The following is a 21,136-nucleotide window of genomic DNA, read 5'->3' as shown; positions in this document are numbered from 1 at the left end:
GTGAAAACCTAGGATTGAATCATGGGTCTTTAACATACTAGTAGGGTAATGCCACCCTCATATCATACTAGTAGGGTAATACCACCCTCATATCATACTTGTAGGGTAATGCCACCCTCATATCATACTAGTAGGGTAATGCCACCCTCATATCATACTAGTAGGGTAATGCCACCCTCATATCATACTAGTAGGGTAATGCCACCCTCATATCATACTAGTAGGGTAATGCCACCCTCATATCATACTAGTAGGGTAATGCCACCCTCATATCATACTAGTAGGGTAATGTCACCCTCATATCATACTAGAAGGGTAATGCCACCCTCATATCATACTAGTAGGGTAATGCCACCCTCATATCATACTAGTAGGGTAATGCCACCCTCATATCATACTAGTAGGGTAATGCCACCCTCATATCATACTAGTAGGGTAATGCCACCCTCATATCATACTAGTAGGGTAATGCCACCCTCATATCATACTAGTAGGGTAATGCCACCCTCATATCATACTAGTAGGGTAATGCCACCCTCATATCATACTAGTAGGGTAATGTCACCCTCATATCATACTAGTAGGGTAATGGCACCCTCATATCATACCAGTAGTAGGGTAATGCCACCCTCATATCATACTAGTAGGGTAATGCCACCCTCATATCATACTAGTAGGGTAATGCCACCCTCATATCATACCAGTAGTAGGGTAATGCCACCCTCATATCATACTAGTAGGGTAATGCCACCCTCATATCATACTGATAGGGTAATGCCACCCTCATATCATACCAGTAGTAGGGTAATGCCACCCTCATATCATACTAGTAGGGTAATGCCACCCTCATATCATACTAGTAGGGTAATGCCACCCTCATATCATACTAGTAGGGTAATGCCACCCTCATATCATACTAGTAGGGTAATGCCACCCTCATATCATACTAGTAGGGTAATGCCACCCTCATATCATACTAGTAGGGTAATGTCACCTTCATATCATACTAGTAGGGTAATGCCACCCTCATATCATACTAGTAGGGTAATGCCACCCTCATATCATACCAGTAGTAGGGTAATGCCACCCTCATATCATACTAGTAGGGTAATGCCACCCTCATATCATACTGGTAGGGTAATGCCACCCTCATATAACACCAGTAGTAGGGTAATGCCACCCTCATATCATACTAGTAGGGTAATGCCACCCTCATATCATACTAGTAGGGTAATGTCACCCTCATATCATACTAGTAGGATAATGCCACCCTCATATCATACTAGTAGGGTAATGTCACCCTCATATCATACTAGTAGGGTAATGCCACCCTCATATCATACTGGTAGGGTAATGCCACCCTCATATCATACTGGTAGGGTAATGCCACCCTCATATCATACTAGTAGGGTAATGCCACCCTCATATCATACTAGTAGGGTAATGCCACCCTCATATCATACTGGTAGGGTAATGCCACCCTCATATCATACTAGTAGGGTAATGCCACCCTCATATCATACCAGTAGTAGGGTAATGCCACCCTCATATCATACTAGTAGGGTAATGCCACCCTCATATCATACTGGTAGGGTAATGCCACCCTCATATAACACCAGTAGTAGGGTAATGCCACCCTCATATCATACTAGTAGGGTAATGCCACCCTCATATCATACTAGTAGGGTAATGTCACCCTCATATCATACTAGTAGGGTAATGCCACCCTCATATCATACTAGTAGGGTAATGCCACCCTCATATCATACTAGTAGGGTAATGCCACCCTCATATCATACTGGTAGGGTAATGCCACCCTCATATCATACTAGTAGGGTAATGCCACCCTCATATCATACTAGTAGGGTAATGCCACGGTCACCCTCATATCATACTAGTAGGGTAATGTCACCCTCATATCATACTAGTAGGGTAATGCCACCCTCATATCATACTAGTAGGGTAATACCACCCTCATATCATACTAGTAGGGTAATGCCACCCTCATATCATACTAGTAGGGTAATGCCACCCTCATATCATACTAGTAGGGTAATGCCACCCTCATATCATACTGGTAGGGTAATGCCACCCTCATATCATACTAGTAGGGTAATGCCACCCTCATATCATACTAGTAGGGTAATGCCACCCTCATATCATACTAGTAGGGTAATGTCACCCTCATATCATACTAGTAGGGTAATGCCACCCTCATATCATACTGGGAGGGTAATGCCACCCTCATATCATACTAGTAGGGTAATACCACCCTCATATCATACTAGTAGGGTAATGCCACCCTCATATCATACTAGTAGGGTAATGCCACCCTCATATCATACTAGTAGGGTAATGTCACCCTCATATCATACTAGTAGGGTAATGTCACCCTCATATCATACTAGTAGGGTAATGCCACCCTCATATCATACTAGTAGGGTAATGTCACCCTCATATCATACTAGTAGGGTAATGTCACCCTCATATCATACTAGTAGGGTAATGCCACCCTCATATCATACTAGTAGGGTAATGCCACCCTCATATCATACTAGTAGGGTAATGCCACCCTCATATCATACTAGTAGGGTAATGCCACCCTCATATCATACTAGAAGGGTAATGCCACCCTCATATCATACTAGTAGTAGGGTAATGCCACCCTCATATCATACTAGTAGGGTAATGCCACCCTCATATCATACCAGTAGGGTAATGCTACCCTCATATCATACTAGTAGGGTAATGCCACCCTCATATCATACTAGTAGGGTAATGCCACCCTCATATCATACTAGTAGGGTAATGCCACCCTCATATCATACTAGTAGGGTAATGCCACCCTCATATCATACTAGTAGGGTAATGCCACCCTCATATCATACCAGTAGGGTAATGCCACCCTCATATCATACTAGTAGGGTAATGCCACCCTCATATCATACTAGTAGGGTAATGCCACCCTCATATCATACCAGTAGGGTAATGCCACCCTCATATCATACTAGTAGTAGGGTAATGCCACCCTCATATCATACTAGTAGGGTAATGCCACCCTCATATCATACTAGTAGGGTAATGCCACCCTCATATCATACTAGTAGGGTAATGCCACCCTCATATCATACTGGTAGGGTAATGCCACCCTCATATCATACTAGTAGGGTAATGCCACCCTCATATCATACTAGTAGGGTAATGCCACGGTCACCCTCATATCATACTAGTAGGGTAATGTCACCCTCATATCATACTAGTAGGGTAATGCCACCCTCATATCATACTAGTAGTAGGGTAATGCCACCCTCATATCATACTAGTAGGGTAATGCCACCCTCATATCATACTAGTAGGGTAATGTCACCCTCATATCATACTAGTAGGGTAATGCCACCCTCATATCATACTGGTAGGGTAATGCCACCCTCATATCATACTAGTAGGGTAATGCCACCCTCATATCATACTAGTAGGGTAATGCCACCCTCATATCATACTAGTAGGGTAATGCCACCCTCATATCATACTAGTAGGGTAATGCCACCCTCATATCATACTGGTAGGGTAATGCCACCCTCATATCATACTAGTAGGGTAATGCCACCCTCATATCATACTAGTAGGGTAATGCCACGGTCACCCTCATATCATACTAGTAGGGTAATGTCACCCTCATATCATACTAGTAGGGTAATGCCACCCTCATATCATACTAGTAGGGTAATGCCACCCTCATATCATACTAGTAGGGTAATGTCACCCTCATATCATACCAGTAGGGTAATGCCACCCTCATATCATACCAGTAGGGTAATGCCACCCTCATATCATACCAGTAGGGTAATGCCACCCTCATATCATACTAGTAGGGTAATGCCACCCTCATATCATACTAGTAGGGTAATGCCACCCTCATATCATACTGGTAGGGTAATGCCACCCTCATATCATACTAGTAGGGTAATGCCACCCTCATATCATACTAGTAGGGTAATGCCACCCTCATATCATACTAGTAGGGTAATGTCACCCTCATATCATACTAGTAGGGTAATGCCACCCTCATATCATACTGGGAGGGTAATGCCACCCTCATATCATACTAGTAGGGTAATACCACCCTCATATCATACTAGTAGGGTAATGCCACCCTCATATCATACTAGTAGGGTAATGCCACCCTCATATCATACTAGTAGGGTAATGTCACCCTCATATCATACTAGTAGGGTAATGTCACCCTCATATCATACTAGTAGGGTAATGCCACCCTCATATCATACTAGTAGGGTAATGTCACCCTCATATCATACTAGTAGGGTAATGTCACCCTCATATCATACTAGTAGGGTAATGCCACCCTCATATCATACTAGTAGGGTAATGCCACCCTCATATCATACCAGTAGGGTAATGCCACCCTCATATCATACTAGTAGGGTAATGCCACCCTCATATCATACCAGTAGTAGGGTAATGCCACCCTCATATCATACTAGTAGGGTAATGCCACCCTCATATCATACCAGTAGTAGGGTAATGCCACCCTCATATCATACTAGTAGGGTAATGCCACCCTCATATCATACCAGTAGGGTAATGCTACCCTCATATCATACTAGTAGGGTAATGCCACCCTCATATCATACTAGTAGGGTAATGCCACCCTCATATCATACTAGTAGGGTAATGCCACCCTCATATCATACTAGTAGGGTAATGCCACCCTCATATCATACTAGTAGGGTAATGCCACCCTCATATCATACCAGTAGGGTAATGCCACCCTCATATCATACTAGTAGGGTAATGCCACCCTCATATCATACTAGTAGGGTAATGCCACCCTCATATCATACTAGTAGGGTAATGCCACCCTCATATCATACTAGTAGGGTAATGCCACCCTCATATCATACTAGTAGTAGGGTAATGCCACCCTCATATCATACTAGTAGGGTAATGCCACCCTCATATCATACTACATTGTAGTAGGGTAATGCCACCCTCATATCATACCAGTAGTAGGGTAATGCCACCCTCATATCATACTAGTAGGGTAATGCCACCCTCATATCAATAGATGTGGTTTTTTAATACAGGCTAATATCATTGTGGTACAGCCCCCGGTACAGCACAACCAAAATTACTATTATAATAGTTCTTGTTGATTCAATATACACATATCACTATTACTCATACCGTTTGAAATATTAATAGTGAAGTATAACATATGGACTTCAGCTGGCAAAGATTACATTTAGATGTATGCTACCTTACACGTGTATGCCAGTATCAACATTCTGTCTACACGAGTCGGTAGACAGTTTTGTATACTTTATTAGCTTCCAAAGTGGAAACTTAATAGATACAAGAGCATCAGTCTGTCTGTCTGTCTGTCTGTCTGTCTGTCTGTCTGTCTGTCTGTCTGTCTGTCTGTCTGTCTCTGCCTGTCTGCCTGTCTCTGCCTGTCTGTCTGTCTGTCTGTCTGTCTGTCTGTCTGTCTGTCTGTCTGTCTGTCTGTCTGTCTGTCTGTCTGTCTGTCTGTCTGTCTGTCTGTCTGTCATCTGTCTGTATCATCAATATCTCAAAAACTCCTGGCTGATACTTAACTGTTTTGTTTTACCCACAGCCTCTCCCCTACCATACTCAGTGACCAGATAGTTGAAGATGAGAGTGTGAAACAAGAGAGAGATGCTTTAGAAGAACCAGTCAATGGATCCTTAGCTGATTGTTTTAAACTCTATACACAGGAAGAAGAGGTGAGACATTACAGTGATTCCAATTGGGACTATGACATTACAGTGATTCCAATAGGGACTATGACATTACAGTGATTCCAATAGGGACTATGACATTACAGTGATGTCAATAGAGACTATGACATTACAGTGATGCCAATAGGGACTATGACATTACAGTGATGCCAATAGGGAATATGACATTACAGTGATGTCAGTAGAGACTATGACATTACAGTGATGCCAATAGACTATGACATTACAGTGATGCCGATAGAGACTATGACATTACAGTGATGTCAATAGAGACTATGACATTACAGTGATGTCAATAGAGACTATGACATTACAGTGATGTCAATAGAGACTATGACATTACAGTGATGCCAATAGGGCCTATGACATTACAGTTATGCCAATAGAGACTATGACATTACAGTGATGCCGATAGAGACTATGACATTACAGTGATGCCGATAGAGACTATGACATTACAGTGATGCCAATATAGACTATGACATTACAGTGATGCCAATTGGGACTATGACATTACAGTGATGCCAATAGGGACTATGACATTACAGTGATGCCAATAGAGACTATGACATTACAGTGATGCCAATAGAGACTATGACATTACAGTGATGCCGATAGAGACTATGACATTACAGTGATGCCGATAGAGACTATGACATTACAGTGATGTCAATATAGACTATGACATTACAGTGATGCCGATAGAGACTATGACATTACAGTGATGCCAATAGAGACTATGACATTACAGTGATGCCAATAGGGACTATGACATTACAGTGATGCCAATATAGACTATGACATTACAGTGATGCCAATATAGACTATGACATTACAGTGATGCCAATAGAGACTATGACATTACAGTGATGCCAATAGGGACTATGATATTACAGTGATGCCAATAGAGACTATGACATTACAGTGATGCCAATAGAGACTATGACATTACAGTGATGCCAATAGAGACTATGACATTACAGTGATGCCAATAGGGACTATGACATTACAGTGATGCCAATATAGACTATGACATTACAGTGATGCCAATAGAGACCATGACATTACAGTGATGCCAATATAGACTATGACATTACAGTGATGCCAATAGAGACCATGACATTACAGTGATGCCAATATAGACTATGACATTACAGTGATGCCAATAGAGACCATGACATTACAGTGATGCCAATAGAAAATGAAAAACAGTATTTATATAGACTTTGCTTTTGATGAAAACAGGAATGAAACTAAAAGATAAATATTGAAGGAGTTGATATAGGAATGACTAACCAGGTTTGGATTGTTTTGGTTTTCTACCATCATTGACACATAATGACTCTCTATATATGACAGTGGTGTGGTTGTTTGTTTAACTGCTTTTTCTGAAAAACTGTGAAAGCAGAAGAAAAAAAGTGTTATGTGTTCAAGTTATGTTTGTCCAGTGAGGTACACATACCTTCATTGTCTATCAAATGTGTAATAAGCCAAAATAAAAAGAATGTGTGTTTCCGATAACCCGACTGATCCTAAACATTTTGAAACATTGAAAACAAAAAGCTGACCAATTCTTTGTCTGTTTTCTTTCCCCAAGTCATAGTCTGTACATAATTCAGCAAAGTATGACAGGTATTCTGACTGACATTTCATTTGTTTTTAGGTCAAAGCAATATTTTTAAAAATGAGAAAGAATTAAAAAGGTAAACATAAGATAAAATGAAATAAAATAAAATCTCAACCTACCTACCCTATTTTCTGAGGCAATTATGTTATCGGAAACAGACAGTCATTTATTTTTTTTGCCTAATAAGTAGATTCATGGCATATGCAAACCCCCACTATGTCGAATGATAATCTATGGTTGAATGAATACTACCAATCCACACGTAGTGTAGATGATTTGTGTAATTAAGTTATAAACCACTATGGTGTGTAGGACTGTGGTAGGACACAGGCAAGTACACACAGCAAACCAGAAGATAACCAAGAATATTGCAAATTATCCCAATGACATTACATAAAAGTACACACCACCAGTGTGTAGGGAATGTACCATGTATTTTTATTATTGTCAGACATTTCAGACATAAAATCTAGGAAAATCTTGATGGAAGAAAAACAGAATATTTTGTATGGAAAGATGATAATTCTTCACATTTGGGTGATATTTAACAAGTTTCTGATTCCTGTGTGGATTTTTAAATAGCTGCTATTTATAAGACTGGATTTCTGAGAAATACTTTTAGGAAAGAATGAATTTTAACAAATCAAGAAATAGTAGAATCTTGACATGTCCAGTTGATGAAGCAAATAAATACATGAATGAATGAATAAGTGAATAAGTAAATAATCAAGAAATAATCCTTTTGAAAATAAACAAAGTAATGTAAATAAATAAACAAACAAACAAATGAATATCTAAATAAATAAATAATAAAAATAAGCAATTCAAAAAATAAACAAAGTAATATATAATTAAACTAATAAATAAATAAATAAATGAATATATGAATAAATAATATAAATAATCATATATAAAAACACACCAAAATAATGTATAGATTATGTGCCAAAATAAGCTGATAAATATTTTTGATTTAACAAAATCTTTTGTTCAGAAAATGAGAATGATTTATTTTGTTGATAGTTGAGTGGAGATGACGCCTGGCACTGTCCATACTGTAAACGACAACAACATGGTACAAGAAAAAAACTTGGACTCTGGTCTCTACCCGATGTACTTATCCTGCATCTCAAAAGATTTAAACAGGTAAGAAAAAAACAACATCCTGTGAAATACTAAGATTTTACGAAGTCTTCCTGTCTATATTTCCTGTCGGTGACATCATGATATGGACAGAGTACCTGTTGGTGACAGTCCTTTACCTTGAATATTGCACTGTAGTGAGTCATCAGCAAATAACAATGCAATTTGAACAGTGCCCTCTAGTGGCAACATTCTCAGCAAAAAGCACCTACCAGTAGTACATGGCAATGTGGCAAAGGTATGATTTCAGTGTTTGTTCGCGAGCTAACACTAAATCATTGACATCACCATTATTTCTATGATATACTAAAACTCCTGTGAAGTTGAGATCCGTATTAAGTTGTTCACTCCACTTGAACCCATTGTCTCAAGCCCCTACATGTTGATGAGATACATTGCTGCCTTCAATGGCGACTGCATCCGCCTTGTCGAAGAATTTATATTTACATTGCCACTTTTGGAAGTGCATATTATGACACACAACTTTCGAGTTGTTGATAATATGTAATTTATCAATAGAATAAACTGATTCAATTCTGAAATATATTCCATTAATGTATGATTATATACAATTTCATCAAAACCTATTACAGCTTATAAAAGTTATATATACAAAGTTAGCGATAGTACTGCTAATTTTGTCAACCATTTGACCAACTTTCATGTACATTCCTTGCCAAAATTTGTTCGTATGATGTAGAAATTTCATCAAACAGAAATAATGACTCAAATTCGTATTGTTTAGAAACAATACTACTCTTAAATACAATTCTTACCATTTGTTTTTGAACACTGCTGTTTAACAGGAAATCCAATATGGCCCCCTAATGAATGCAGCATTGACTTGAAAACCGGGACGGGAAGTAGTGATGGGTGACTTTTTTTCAGCAACACTGTGAAGGCACTTGCTCATAACCTGTAACTTTGCTATGTGCTATGATTTGATCGAATCTGAACACAATAAATTATATATTGTCATATATTTTCTTACAGACATCTACAAAGAGAACCAAGTTATTGAATGTGATAGACTTTCCTGTTGGTCTCCTTGACATGTCTATCTACTTAGAAAAAAAGAACCAACAAGCAACACCCAGCACTCTAAACTCACTCACTAGCTGGTCTCCATGGAAACGGAACAGGCGTCGCCCAAGTAATCCTGACTTTGAGAATGTGTTTGAACTGTACGCAGTGTGCAATCACATTGGTAATAATTTAGGAGGGGGACACTACACAGGTAAATAAACAGCCATATTTATTCTCATTTCTTGTTTACCTAGCATGTATATATTTCATTTCATCTTCTTTATTGTTGTTTTGTGTTGAGGAGGCTTTAATGCTAAATGTCTTCTGTTATGAGGAAATTTGGAGAATACAAAGTTATGTGTATGCATGCATGCATGCATGTGTGTGTGTGTGCGTGGGTATTCATGCATGCACTAATGCATGCTCATACAGTGACAAACATACGCACGCACATACGCATGCACTCGCACAATATGTGCATATGTATGCATGCATGTGTATGTGTGTGTGTGCGTGTGTATGTATGTGTGTGTGTGTGTGTGTGTGTGTGTGTGTGTGTGTGTGTGTGTGTGTGTGTGTGTGTGTGTGTGTGTGTGCGCGCGCGTGCATGCATGCATGTATATATGTATGGATGTACATGTATGTATGGATGTATGTATGACCTTGGTAGACAAGTATGAACTCAGCTAGCACAGTGCTAACACATTTAAAATGTTAGTCTTTATATCTGTTTTATTAAACACTTGCATGTGAAAAGGACATACTTTAGTAATACAAATTACTTTCCATGGTCATAGAAAACCTTACTAAGTCTTACACCATAGATAAACTCTAGCCAGATTCTAATCTGGGACCATATTCATTTCATATTTTCCATGGTTTAAAGAAATACTTTGCTACCAAACTACATTAACTCTAACCTGCTATTCTGTTCTTTACAGCAACTTGTAAGAACCCTGTTGATAACCAATGGTACACGTATGATGACACTAAAGTTGTTGGCATCCCTGAAGACAAGATAGTTACACCCAGTGCATACATTCTGTTCTATCAACGTAGTAACCTATGTCAAAGTGCAGCCAGTTCTGCCAGCTCAACGACAAGTTCCTCTGCCTCAGATCACTGGGTCAACAAAGTCACACACATATCAATACCAAATTCTTCATCCTCCTTGGATGACTTGACTTCAACGGATGGTCAAGGTCAAGGACAAAGTCAAGCTCAAGGTCAAGATCAAACTCACAGTCAACTTCCAAACTCACATGGTAAGTCTGAATGAAAAAGTATAGTCTACACAAAAAGTCAAAGTGATGCATGTACTCATTCATTCATTCATTCACTCATTTATGTTTTTTTTTATTTGTTTCTTCATATGTCACTGTTTGAAAATCATATTTCTCAACAGAAAGTTATTTAGAGAATGGTAAAAAACTAGAATGGATATGAAACGATACAGAAATAAGTGATACACTTGAAGTTGTGCTGTCTTGACAGTTCACTTATTCAGCATTCATCTTATAACACATCTTACAAAATAAGAGAAATTCAACTCATTAGAAATACAGATTATCCACCCATCATCTCATCGTCTTCACCATTCTTTCTATTTCATTACACATTAAAGAAAGCTCAGATTCAGATGAAGAAGCATTTGTGTGAGGTAACAAACAAATATACCAGCATTTTTTAAAATCATTTTCAAATATCTGCATGATCAAACTCTACAGTCCCATTTTCACCCCAGTATTTCCCTCCAAATGTAGAACATTGTAACTATGGGTGCAGGTTTACTTTATTTTACCAGTCTAGAAAGGAGTGTGGCAATGACATTATAAGTATGGCAATGATCAGTGAGTGACATGTATGCAAATGAAGTGAATGAACAGTGAGGTGACATGATAATTATGCAAATGAACACGGGGAGCAGCAGCATGCATATGCAAATGAATAGTGAGTGACAGGATAAGTATGCAAATGAAATACATGAGTGGCATCATATATATGCAAATGAACTGTGAGTGGCAGGATAAGTATGCAAATGAACATGAGTGGCAGGATAAGTATGCAAATGAACAGTGAATGGCAGGATAAGTATGCAAATGAACAGTGAGTGACAACTTTAAATGAAGTACACTGCCATAGCAATAAGTGTTTGATGAAAATTTCATTACAATTGTTACGTATTGGTATGGAAGAGTTTCTCTTTTCAGTTGTCATCCATTTATTGAAATAATATTTAACATATTTACTGTATGTAAGAAAGATATGCATGTAGTACATTTTACATAATGGAACATAAGGTATGCATGTCTATCAAATCCTTCAGCAACGTTACAAGACAATTTCATGAACATCGCCCTCATTTGTCAACTGAAAATAAATGATGGTGTAATGTCATTTATTTGCATAGTGTTGTCATAAAACTCAGCATATAGAAGTGATTGAGATTTTAGATTTATCTAGTGACATCACTCGCTAGATATACATTACTTGTGTATTATAGTCATGAGAAGTTTGCTAAATGTGATAGTACAACTTGAGGGCGCTGTTTACTGGAAAGATCTCTTGCTCAAAATGAGAAAAATGTCATTGGGATGAACTTTGTAAAATATAAAGGTGTCTATGTGGTAGCTGGGTCTTGCCTGGAAAAGTCAAACTGCTGCCTTTTTTGGCTGAAAGCTAATGAATATCAAAGATGGTGGCATGACACAATGTCTTCACCCTTCATACACACCTAAGTCATTGCATGCTATCACTCTCATCTCAATTTTAATCTCTTGACTTCATTAATAACTCAGTCTACACCAGTACTACACATTTGTACTACAAATGAATCAATGTACTTGGGTACATGTACAGCAATTTAGCTCTGAAAAATATTTTCTCTTTAGTTGTTTTGACGAACGAATATAGAAATTACATATGGACAAGAACATTTGAAATATGCTTATCTGCTAATCAGATTAATTATGAAAGATAATCATATTTGTGATAAATATGTTATATTTTAAAAGAACATGACCTATAAGAGTCAGTGGTCCTAAGTTTGTAGTGACCTCAATTTTTGTTCATACAGTGCTTCAAGATTTTGTTTATCATGCTTCACAATTTATTTAATACTGACAGATTGTGTAGATTGATTGATATAGATCATAAAGAAGACTCCATTCAATATTGAGTCACACTTCTGCCATATGTAGCTTAACATTAAGAAATTGAGATAGTAGAGTAAAACTTTCAAATGTGGCCATCCTAACTCATTTCTTTGTTACTCTGCTCATCTGGATTCGTTTGTGTCTTTTCTTTTTTCTGTTTGTGGTTTGTATTGACGTATTTCCTTCTTGTATTGTTAGCTTCAGGAATACACAGTGAAAATGGAGGTTTCAGTGACAAAAGGAAGCCATTTCATCGTAGTTTCTACAGCCAGAGTCTCCGGTTACCAACCAAGAGACATCACAGGACTCCCCTAGCTAGTGAAGAAAACCTATCAGACGGAGAACCAGACATGAATGGCCCACAGTCACGGAAGACGGACACAGAATTAAGGTTACCAGACTCCAGACTGGTTGAATCTATGAAACCGGATTTCAAGATAACTGAATCATCTGTCAAATCAGGAAGAGAAACATCCAGGCAACCTGTATCCAAGGCAACTGCATCACCTGCTGTCTCCAAGGCAACTGCATCCCCATCAGTATATAAGGCAACTGCACCTTTAACTGTTAAATTGCCAGCTGAATCATCGGTAGTTTCCAAAGCAACTTCATCACCAGCAGTTTCCAAGGCAACACCATCACCAGCAGGTTCCAAGAAAACTACATCCCGAACAACTAACTTTCCACCACCAGCATCACAAGCCGTTTCAGTGCCAAAGTCATCCACATCGCTAACTGTTAAACTACCACCAGAATCACCAGCAGTTTCCAAGGCAACTGTGTCACAAACAGTTTCCAAGACCAATGTTCAACCAGCCGTTTCCATGATGGCGACAGTACCAACAGTCTCTAAGGCAAATGTATCACCAGCAATATCCAAAGCAACTGTGCCACCAGCAGTTTCCAAGGCAACTGCATCACCAATGGTTTCCAAGGCAACTGTATCACCACCCGTGTCCATGGCAAATGCATTGCCAGTGGTTTATAACGCAAGTTCATCACCAGTAGTTTACAAGTCAACTGCATCTCCAGTAGTTTCCATTGCGACTGCATCGCCAACAGTTTCCAAAGCAGCTGCATCACAAGTACCTTTCAAATGGACTTCATCACCAGTAGTTTCCAGGGTAACTGTACCACCAGCAGTATCCACGGCAACTGCATCACCAACAATATCCAACTCAACTGCACCACCTGCAGTTCATAGATCGACTTCATCACCAGTAGTTTCCAAAACGACAGCATCAGAAGGAGTCTCCAAATCGACAACCGTATCTAGGGGGACATGGATAACAGAGTCTCATCTTTAGAATGTTAGCTTTTAGATGATCATCATGTAAGTCTATATATACTGACCATAGATGATGATGAAACTAAGGCCAGGAATACGGTAGTGTAAATAACGTGAGACTATTTTGTAGTATGCTGTGCTGTTAGGTTAAAATATGGGATGAAAGCCAGGTAGGTCTGATATTGTATTGTAATTGTAGGCCCAAGGTATATTGCAGTTGTCAGTTTTATAGGCAGGAAGAATCACATAAATAGCAATTGATTAATGTCCATCCACCTAAAAATCACCTTTGTCTTCTTACCTGTCTTCTTCTTGTGTATTTCATATAAACACATAAGGTTGTGCATTGATGTACATTAAGACTGCTCTCACAGGCCAGTCATGTAACTATAGTCTGCCCTCACAGTCAGGTGATGTCCTTGTAGGCTAATAATTGTAGGCAGCCCTCATGCCAGATTGTGAACTTGAAGGCTGCCCTCAAAGTCTGTCATATAACTTTATGCTGCCCTCACAGTCTCATGTACTTGTTTACTGCCTGTACAGCCAGAGGGGGGTGGGGGTGGGGGTGGGGATTGGGGTGAAATATGTCTATCGTTATACCTATAAATCATTCACTTCTAAGTAACCATATTGTATGAATGAAAACAACAAACTGATTTGATGTGTTGGAAAGAGAATATTAGCTAGAATTTAACATTTCTAATACCAAATGTATAAGATTTATATTTAGTTAGTTTAAGAGAGAGAAATCATAGATTTCAGACCCATTTCTCTTTTTGTATCCAGATTATAAATGATTATTTATAAAAAAAAAAAGACAAGAAATTTGCAATGTATAAATGAAAAAGTAACAAGAAAATATTTGTACAAAATGTTGACAATTTGTAACTAAGCTGTGTAATAGAAGCTCATTTTTCTCTCTCTTTCTACAGTTTCTACTGTATATAAGCCAGTAGTGGTAGAATTTATAGTGTTATAATGGTGAGAGTACTTCAGAAGGAGGTGGCCAGTAGGCTGTATGTCAAAGGTCAACCTCCATGATGTAGGCAGGGAATATGTAAATATAGAAACATATTCACCAATCAGATTCTTTCATAGTAGAAAATGCAAATGCAAAAAACTGTTACAATTATTCTGGTATATTTTAGGCCATAATTGTTAAAGTGAGTTGTAGATTTGAAGTTCCATGATTATGTACTGTTTTCTGCAGCTTTGTTGGCAGAATGAATTTGAATATTCAAATGTAACCCACACATAGAATTTGAATATTCAAATTAACCCACACATAGAATTTGAATATTCAAATTAATCCACACATAGAATTGAATATTCAAATTAATCCACACATAGGATTTGAATATTCATATTAACCCACACATAGAATTTGAATATTCAAATTAATCCACACATAGAATTGAATATTCAAATTAATCCACACATAGGATTTGAATATTCATATTAACCCACACATAGAATTTGAATATTCAAATTAATTCAAACATAGAGTTTGAATGTTGACGAACAATATACTTCAGCATACACTTACAATTTATAGAAAATGTGTATGTTATTTAGATGCAAATAAGCGATATTTTTCCCAAGTTTTGATCCCAAGATTTTGAGTCCAGAGTGTATTTTGTGCCAACCATGGGCCATCAAATAGACAAAATTTGACAAATTTATATAATTGTATTCTAAGATGTTCAGGAAAGCAATATTTGGTATACAAATGGATGCAGAGTCAACTTGTAGGTCAAATATTTCACAGAAAGAAGCGATATCAATGCTATTAATGCAATCTTTGTTAAAATAATGTCCTTGAAATAAGTGCCAAAATTTAACCACAAGCTGGAATATTCACATCTTGATAGAATATATCGCAGTGAATTAATTTGTTGCCCCCCCAAAAAATGGCAGGTGTAGCTAAACTGAAATTGTTAAAATTCAAATGCAAATCTCAGTGATACAATGCAAAATAATGTAAGAAAGATACAGAACACAAATTACTATTTTCTGTTGCCATGGTTTCAGTTTTACTCAGTTTTCTAATCGTATGCAGTGACAGACACCATAAAACATCCATCACTTTTATGTCAATGCATATTTTTATTACTGTAAAAAAGTCCTTGTGAAAAATATTAGAACAGGTGGATAAGATCATATTTTTTCAAACAATTGAAGAAGGTGTAATTCACAAAATCACAAATTGTCTGTGATGTTGTCATGTTCTCAGAGGTAAACTCTACAATATTATCTGAAAAAACTATTCTTATTGGAGACTGTATATTGTAGCTACAGTTTCCTCCTGAAAACCAGGGGTCCAAAACTGAGAAATTACAATGTTTATGGGTCATTCTTTTTCTGTTGTAATTATAGCAAACAACTTTTTAGAGTTCTTGTGGATAGTCTGCTTATTATATTTAACATTGTATACATTCGTACATTGTGAAGTGCTATTTAACCTTTCAAATTCTGTGCCCTGATCAGTTATATGTGTTTGACCAGGCAGAGAACTGTCTCTGGGTACATCTGTCCAGTTTTCTTTCTGTCGTATATGTCAGAGTATCTTTCTAGTAGTTGTTGATTTAAAAAAAAATTTGTTTTTTGGTGTTGTAAAAAATCAATCTGGAAAGACGACATTTCCTTAGCTTTGCCTGTATGTGAATATCTTGTAATACTTTGTTGTCAGTGTGATCAATTTTTATGGAAGAAGAGAAAATTCGACATCATAATTTTCAACTCGCATGAATTTTATTTCAAGAATGTGAATACAAGAAATCCAACTAATCAAAGAACTGTTTAGATTTTTTCTTAGTAACACATAATTTTTGTGGAAGAGTAAATGCTCACAAATTTTCATTTCTCTGTCTCTACCAAATACCCACATGTACTTGCAATCTCTTTCTGTCTTTACGCATGAATAATTATGAAAATACAATTTTGAAGACAAATTTTGCAGAAACTTGATTTTGAAGAAAAAGTTTGTAAACAAGGGTTATTTGAAGCCCAAATTGTTTGTGTATTTTCGTGGCCTAGCAGACACGATGAATATTATATCTCAAAACCCAGTATAAAATCAATTAGAATTAGGCCAATATTTCTGAAAAGAAACAAAAAATGCAAGAATTCTGTTTACCTAATCATGGCGGGAAAAAAATTATGTGTACCGAGAGGTTGACAACAGTAGAATTTTGTGATCTTTGCAAGAGTCTTTTTGCAGAAAAAGTGTCTGATACTTGAATCATGAGTGACTCAGCAAAATTATTATATTTAATAAGAAAAAAGATTTGATATGAAATAATCAAGAAAAAAGTAAATATTCAGATCTTATCATTTTGATCTGTTGTTTATATTTACTAGTGTGTATGAAAGAGTTTGTAAAATATTTCATAACAAAAACTAAAAGTATTTGTGCAATCATATGCTGCTGCTCTCACAAGTAACGTTTTGAAAAGAGTAAATAAGAAATATTTTAAGTCACAGTTTTGCATTTATGTCTCAGCAAAGTCAAACCCTAAAATGTCTCTGTGCATTAAACGTCTGTTTGTTTGTTTGTTTGTTTGTTTGTTTGTTTGTTAACTATCTTATTTGTTTACTCATCCACAATTGTAATTTTGCTCGGTTAAAATAATAGTCACTGCAATTAATAAATTTGAGAAAATTTGTAAATACTGAGACAGTAACAAATATTTTTATAGACGATGATTTTACAGATTGCTTCAACCACTGCCAAGATGTAGAAGAATTTTTTTCTTTTTTAAAAATTGCAAAGAATTAGACATGATGCCTGTTTCACTGCTTGATTGTTAAATATTTTTGCCAAAATTAATTTTAGCTGTATATCGTGCAGAAAGATATATATATCATAATTATTTTAATATTGATGTCCATACAAAAAAACAATACGGGATTGATATAGTAATATACCTCTTGAGGGCGCACTTTGAAGGGATAAGATGATGCCTATGTGAGTTTATAATAAAGAGATTTATATAGCGCCTAGTATCCATCAATGAAGCTCACTGGCTCTTTACAACTGAAACTGTTACAGATATTAGCTCTCTCAAAAAGGTATGTCTTTAGTCTTAATTTGAAAGTCTCAATACTCAGTGCAGAGCGAACAGTGTTAGGTAGTTGGTTCCACAGAATTGCGGCAGCGTAGCTGAAAGATCGATCTCCATACGATTTGAGTCTTGTTCTGGGAACCTTGAGTGTTGTATGATGACTTGAGTGCAAAGATCTTGTAGGGTTGTTAACTACAATATGTTCAGCAAGATATTTGATGCAGTGTGAGTGATATATCTCTTTAGGGCACACTTTGAAGGAATGCATCAGTGCATGTACATTATTGTGATGATTTGGTATGTGCCCAGTGGTTGATTACTTCTTGAAATTGAAGTGACACGGATGGATTTGATCAAGAAAACAGAAAATACAACACAGTTCAAGTGTGCCAAATAGTATTAACTGATTGGAAAATTTGAAGAGTTTGTGCTAATTTACATGTTGCCTGTATTCTAATCATGTATGAGATGTAAATTTTGTTCACTTGATTTTGTATAGTGTATTGTAAATTTTATCGTTTAACTTTAAGTCAAATCTGTATTACCGCACTACTTGGGTTATTGGGGCAGTTTTAGGGGGGGGGGGGTGACATGTAAAATTCTGATAGTTTTCTGTCAAACTGTATAACCGAGATGGGAGGGGAATTATTCTGAGTTGAAATTTATTTTGCAAATGAGGTATTTATGTGTATGGCGGTTGTATAGTATGCTGCAAAAAAAAATTCACATGTTTGTCAGAAACATTGTAAGAAGAAGGCAGATATGTTTATGGAATGACTTCTAGGAACATTTTAAGCAATATAGCAAGGTGGCAATCAAACATTAAAGTGTGAGGTAGACGGTAGGATCAGGAGAACTATTTTTGTGTGCGTGGACATTTCTTGAAAAGTGAGAAAATTAAATGTGAGCCTTTGAGAGGGGAGCACTACTCAGAAGAGGGTGCCCTATAAGGAATTAAGTACACAAGCTAGGGAGTCCACTTTTAAACTTTCAACCTATGGTATTAGTAAGAGTGGTTGAATTGAAAAGAGAGAAAATTAAACAAACAGTGTGAATTAATTTACAAAGTGGGATAAAGGGAGGAATTTTGATAACGTATATTCCATCCTTTTAAATGTTTGCAGTTTGATTTCACAATCAGAAATTTTCTAGCATTGTGTCATTTCAGTTTTCATGGTATGCTGTAAGTAAAGATGTAGCCAATCTGATTAAAATCTGACATAGAAATATGGCTAGATTGCTTTATTTACCTCTGTCTCCTTCATATATATATATTGCAAATTTAGTTTTCACTTATGTTGTTTTGTGAGTGATCACTTCATTTCTTTCTTTTATGGGAAGGTGACAGTGAAATCAAAAGAAACAACAATATATGATGGAAATTGCGGTAAATAAAGCAATCACGCTGTGACGTCAGATTTTAATCAGATTGAGATATGTCCGGGGGATAGGTGATGCTTCGATAGTCTGTTACTTATCACTGTCATGTAACTGACTCATCCCAAGAAAGAATAAACTTGTGTGTAATTAATGAATATCGGCATACATCACCTGTGACTGTACGCAGTCGGAGAAGAACTGATCTGAAACAATGTTAGACACTACATTGGTTTTTGTATCTCTGACTTCTTTACAATGTCAAGGAGACAAAATACGCCAATAGAGTATAATTGTGAGCATTTTTGAAACCAAGTGATGTAGATACACAGTTTTTTTTGTGAATGGGGCATGTAACAATGTCTCTTTTGTAAATCAATTGCCAATTTTCAACTGTTGTAAATCTTCTCTCTTGTTTTTAGCTAGAGCCAAGAGTCAGAGCTTTGCTACTGTTATACAGGACAAGTATTGAAGACAATACATCAAATATTTTACTTTCAGGTGTGGAACTGTCTATAGACATCATCAGAGTAGTGTCATCTCATTATAGAAAGGGTGAATTGAATAAACAGGCCACAACTGTGAAACACCACAGGAATTGTTAGTTGGAGAGAGAGAGATGGAAACTTATATTAATCGAGATTGAGTATTCAATTTGTTACAAGGAAGTGTTTTTGTAGTAAAGGTTATAGTGTGTATTCTAAAAGCCAAGGTCTAATAGAAGTTTTGGGGGGATATTTATACAAATAAAAAGATGTGTGCTCCAATAAAGTGGTCACTTTTAGAGTTTGAATCAATGACGTATTAGTGATTGGAAACATGTACTATAATAGAAATACATTTTTTGGAGAGACATTGAAAAGTGTTCCCATGGTAACCTATTGTTCACTACATCAAGAATTCACCATAAGTGTATGAAATGAGGGAAACATTTGGAAAAAAAACTGTACAACAGCTCTTGGTCATTTAACCATCTCTGCATAGTATATGGGGCAGTGAATGTGTACTTGACGCTGAAATTGTGAGAATCAACCTTGACCTTGACTATCAGTCCCATATGTGTGTGGTCACATGACTAAGATAGGTAGTGCTATAGCATCTAGTGTTTATTCCACAAAAAAATGTAACAGAAAACGAATATATCTCAAATCATTGTATAAGATGAGTCAGTATTTTTTAACCATTGTGTTTTGTGCAGACTACTTTGTTTTCCTTGAATGTATATCATGTATTTTTTTTTCTTTCATGAGCATCTTATATCATGTAAATAAAAAAAAACTTTTTAAGTCTTTGACTCTCAAGAAGAAGCAGTATTAGCGGCGGAAATCCTTGCATTGATTTCAAGGAATTGATCAATAAAAGTGATTGAATAGACAATTGATACAATGTGTGTTTTGTTGTTTTGTGTTGACAAGCTGGTATAGTCAACTCAGACATAGATTTCTGGGGGTATGGATCAATGTTTCGGGGGTATGGATGAATGATTCTGAAATTATGAATGAATACATCTGGGTATGGATGAATATTTCTGGGTGTATGGATGAATACTAGGGGTATGGATGAATGCTTTTAGGGGTATGGATGAATACTGGGGTATGGATGAATGCTTTTAGGGGTATGGATGAATGAATACTTGTGGGTATGGATGAATAGTTTTGGGCGTATAGATGATTACT

The 21,136-nt window shown here is 36.9% G+C and overlaps 1 protein-coding gene across 1 annotated transcript in view; it reads left to right on the top strand.

Moving 5' to 3' along the window:
- Nucleotides 1-18,646, top strand: part of LOC144435990 (ubiquitin carboxyl-terminal hydrolase 43-like) — a 47,549-nt gene extending 28,903 nt beyond the window's left edge. Inside the window, exons 6-10 of the mRNA XM_078124646.1 lie at nt 5,636-5,765; nt 8,431-8,553; nt 9,544-9,787; nt 10,518-10,841; nt 12,930-18,646. Of these exons, the coding sequence (XP_077980772.1) occupies nt 5,636-5,765; nt 8,431-8,553; nt 9,544-9,787; nt 10,518-10,841; nt 12,930-14,038 (1,930 nt within the window). The 3' untranslated portion in view covers nt 14,039-18,646. The remainder of the gene's footprint in view (nt 1-5,635; nt 5,766-8,430; nt 8,554-9,543; nt 9,788-10,517; nt 10,842-12,929) is intronic.
- The last annotated feature ends 2,490 nt before the right edge of the window (nt 18,647-21,136 follow it).

The sequence above is a fragment of the Glandiceps talaboti genome, chromosome 5, assembly GCF_964340395.1.
Source record: "Glandiceps talaboti chromosome 5, keGlaTala1.1, whole genome shotgun sequence".
NCBI classification, from domain to species: Eukaryota; Metazoa; Hemichordata; class Enteropneusta; family Spengelidae; genus Glandiceps; species Glandiceps talaboti.
The sequence above is the reverse complement of the archived record's forward strand: the minus strand, read 5'-3'. Positions and strand labels throughout refer to the sequence as shown.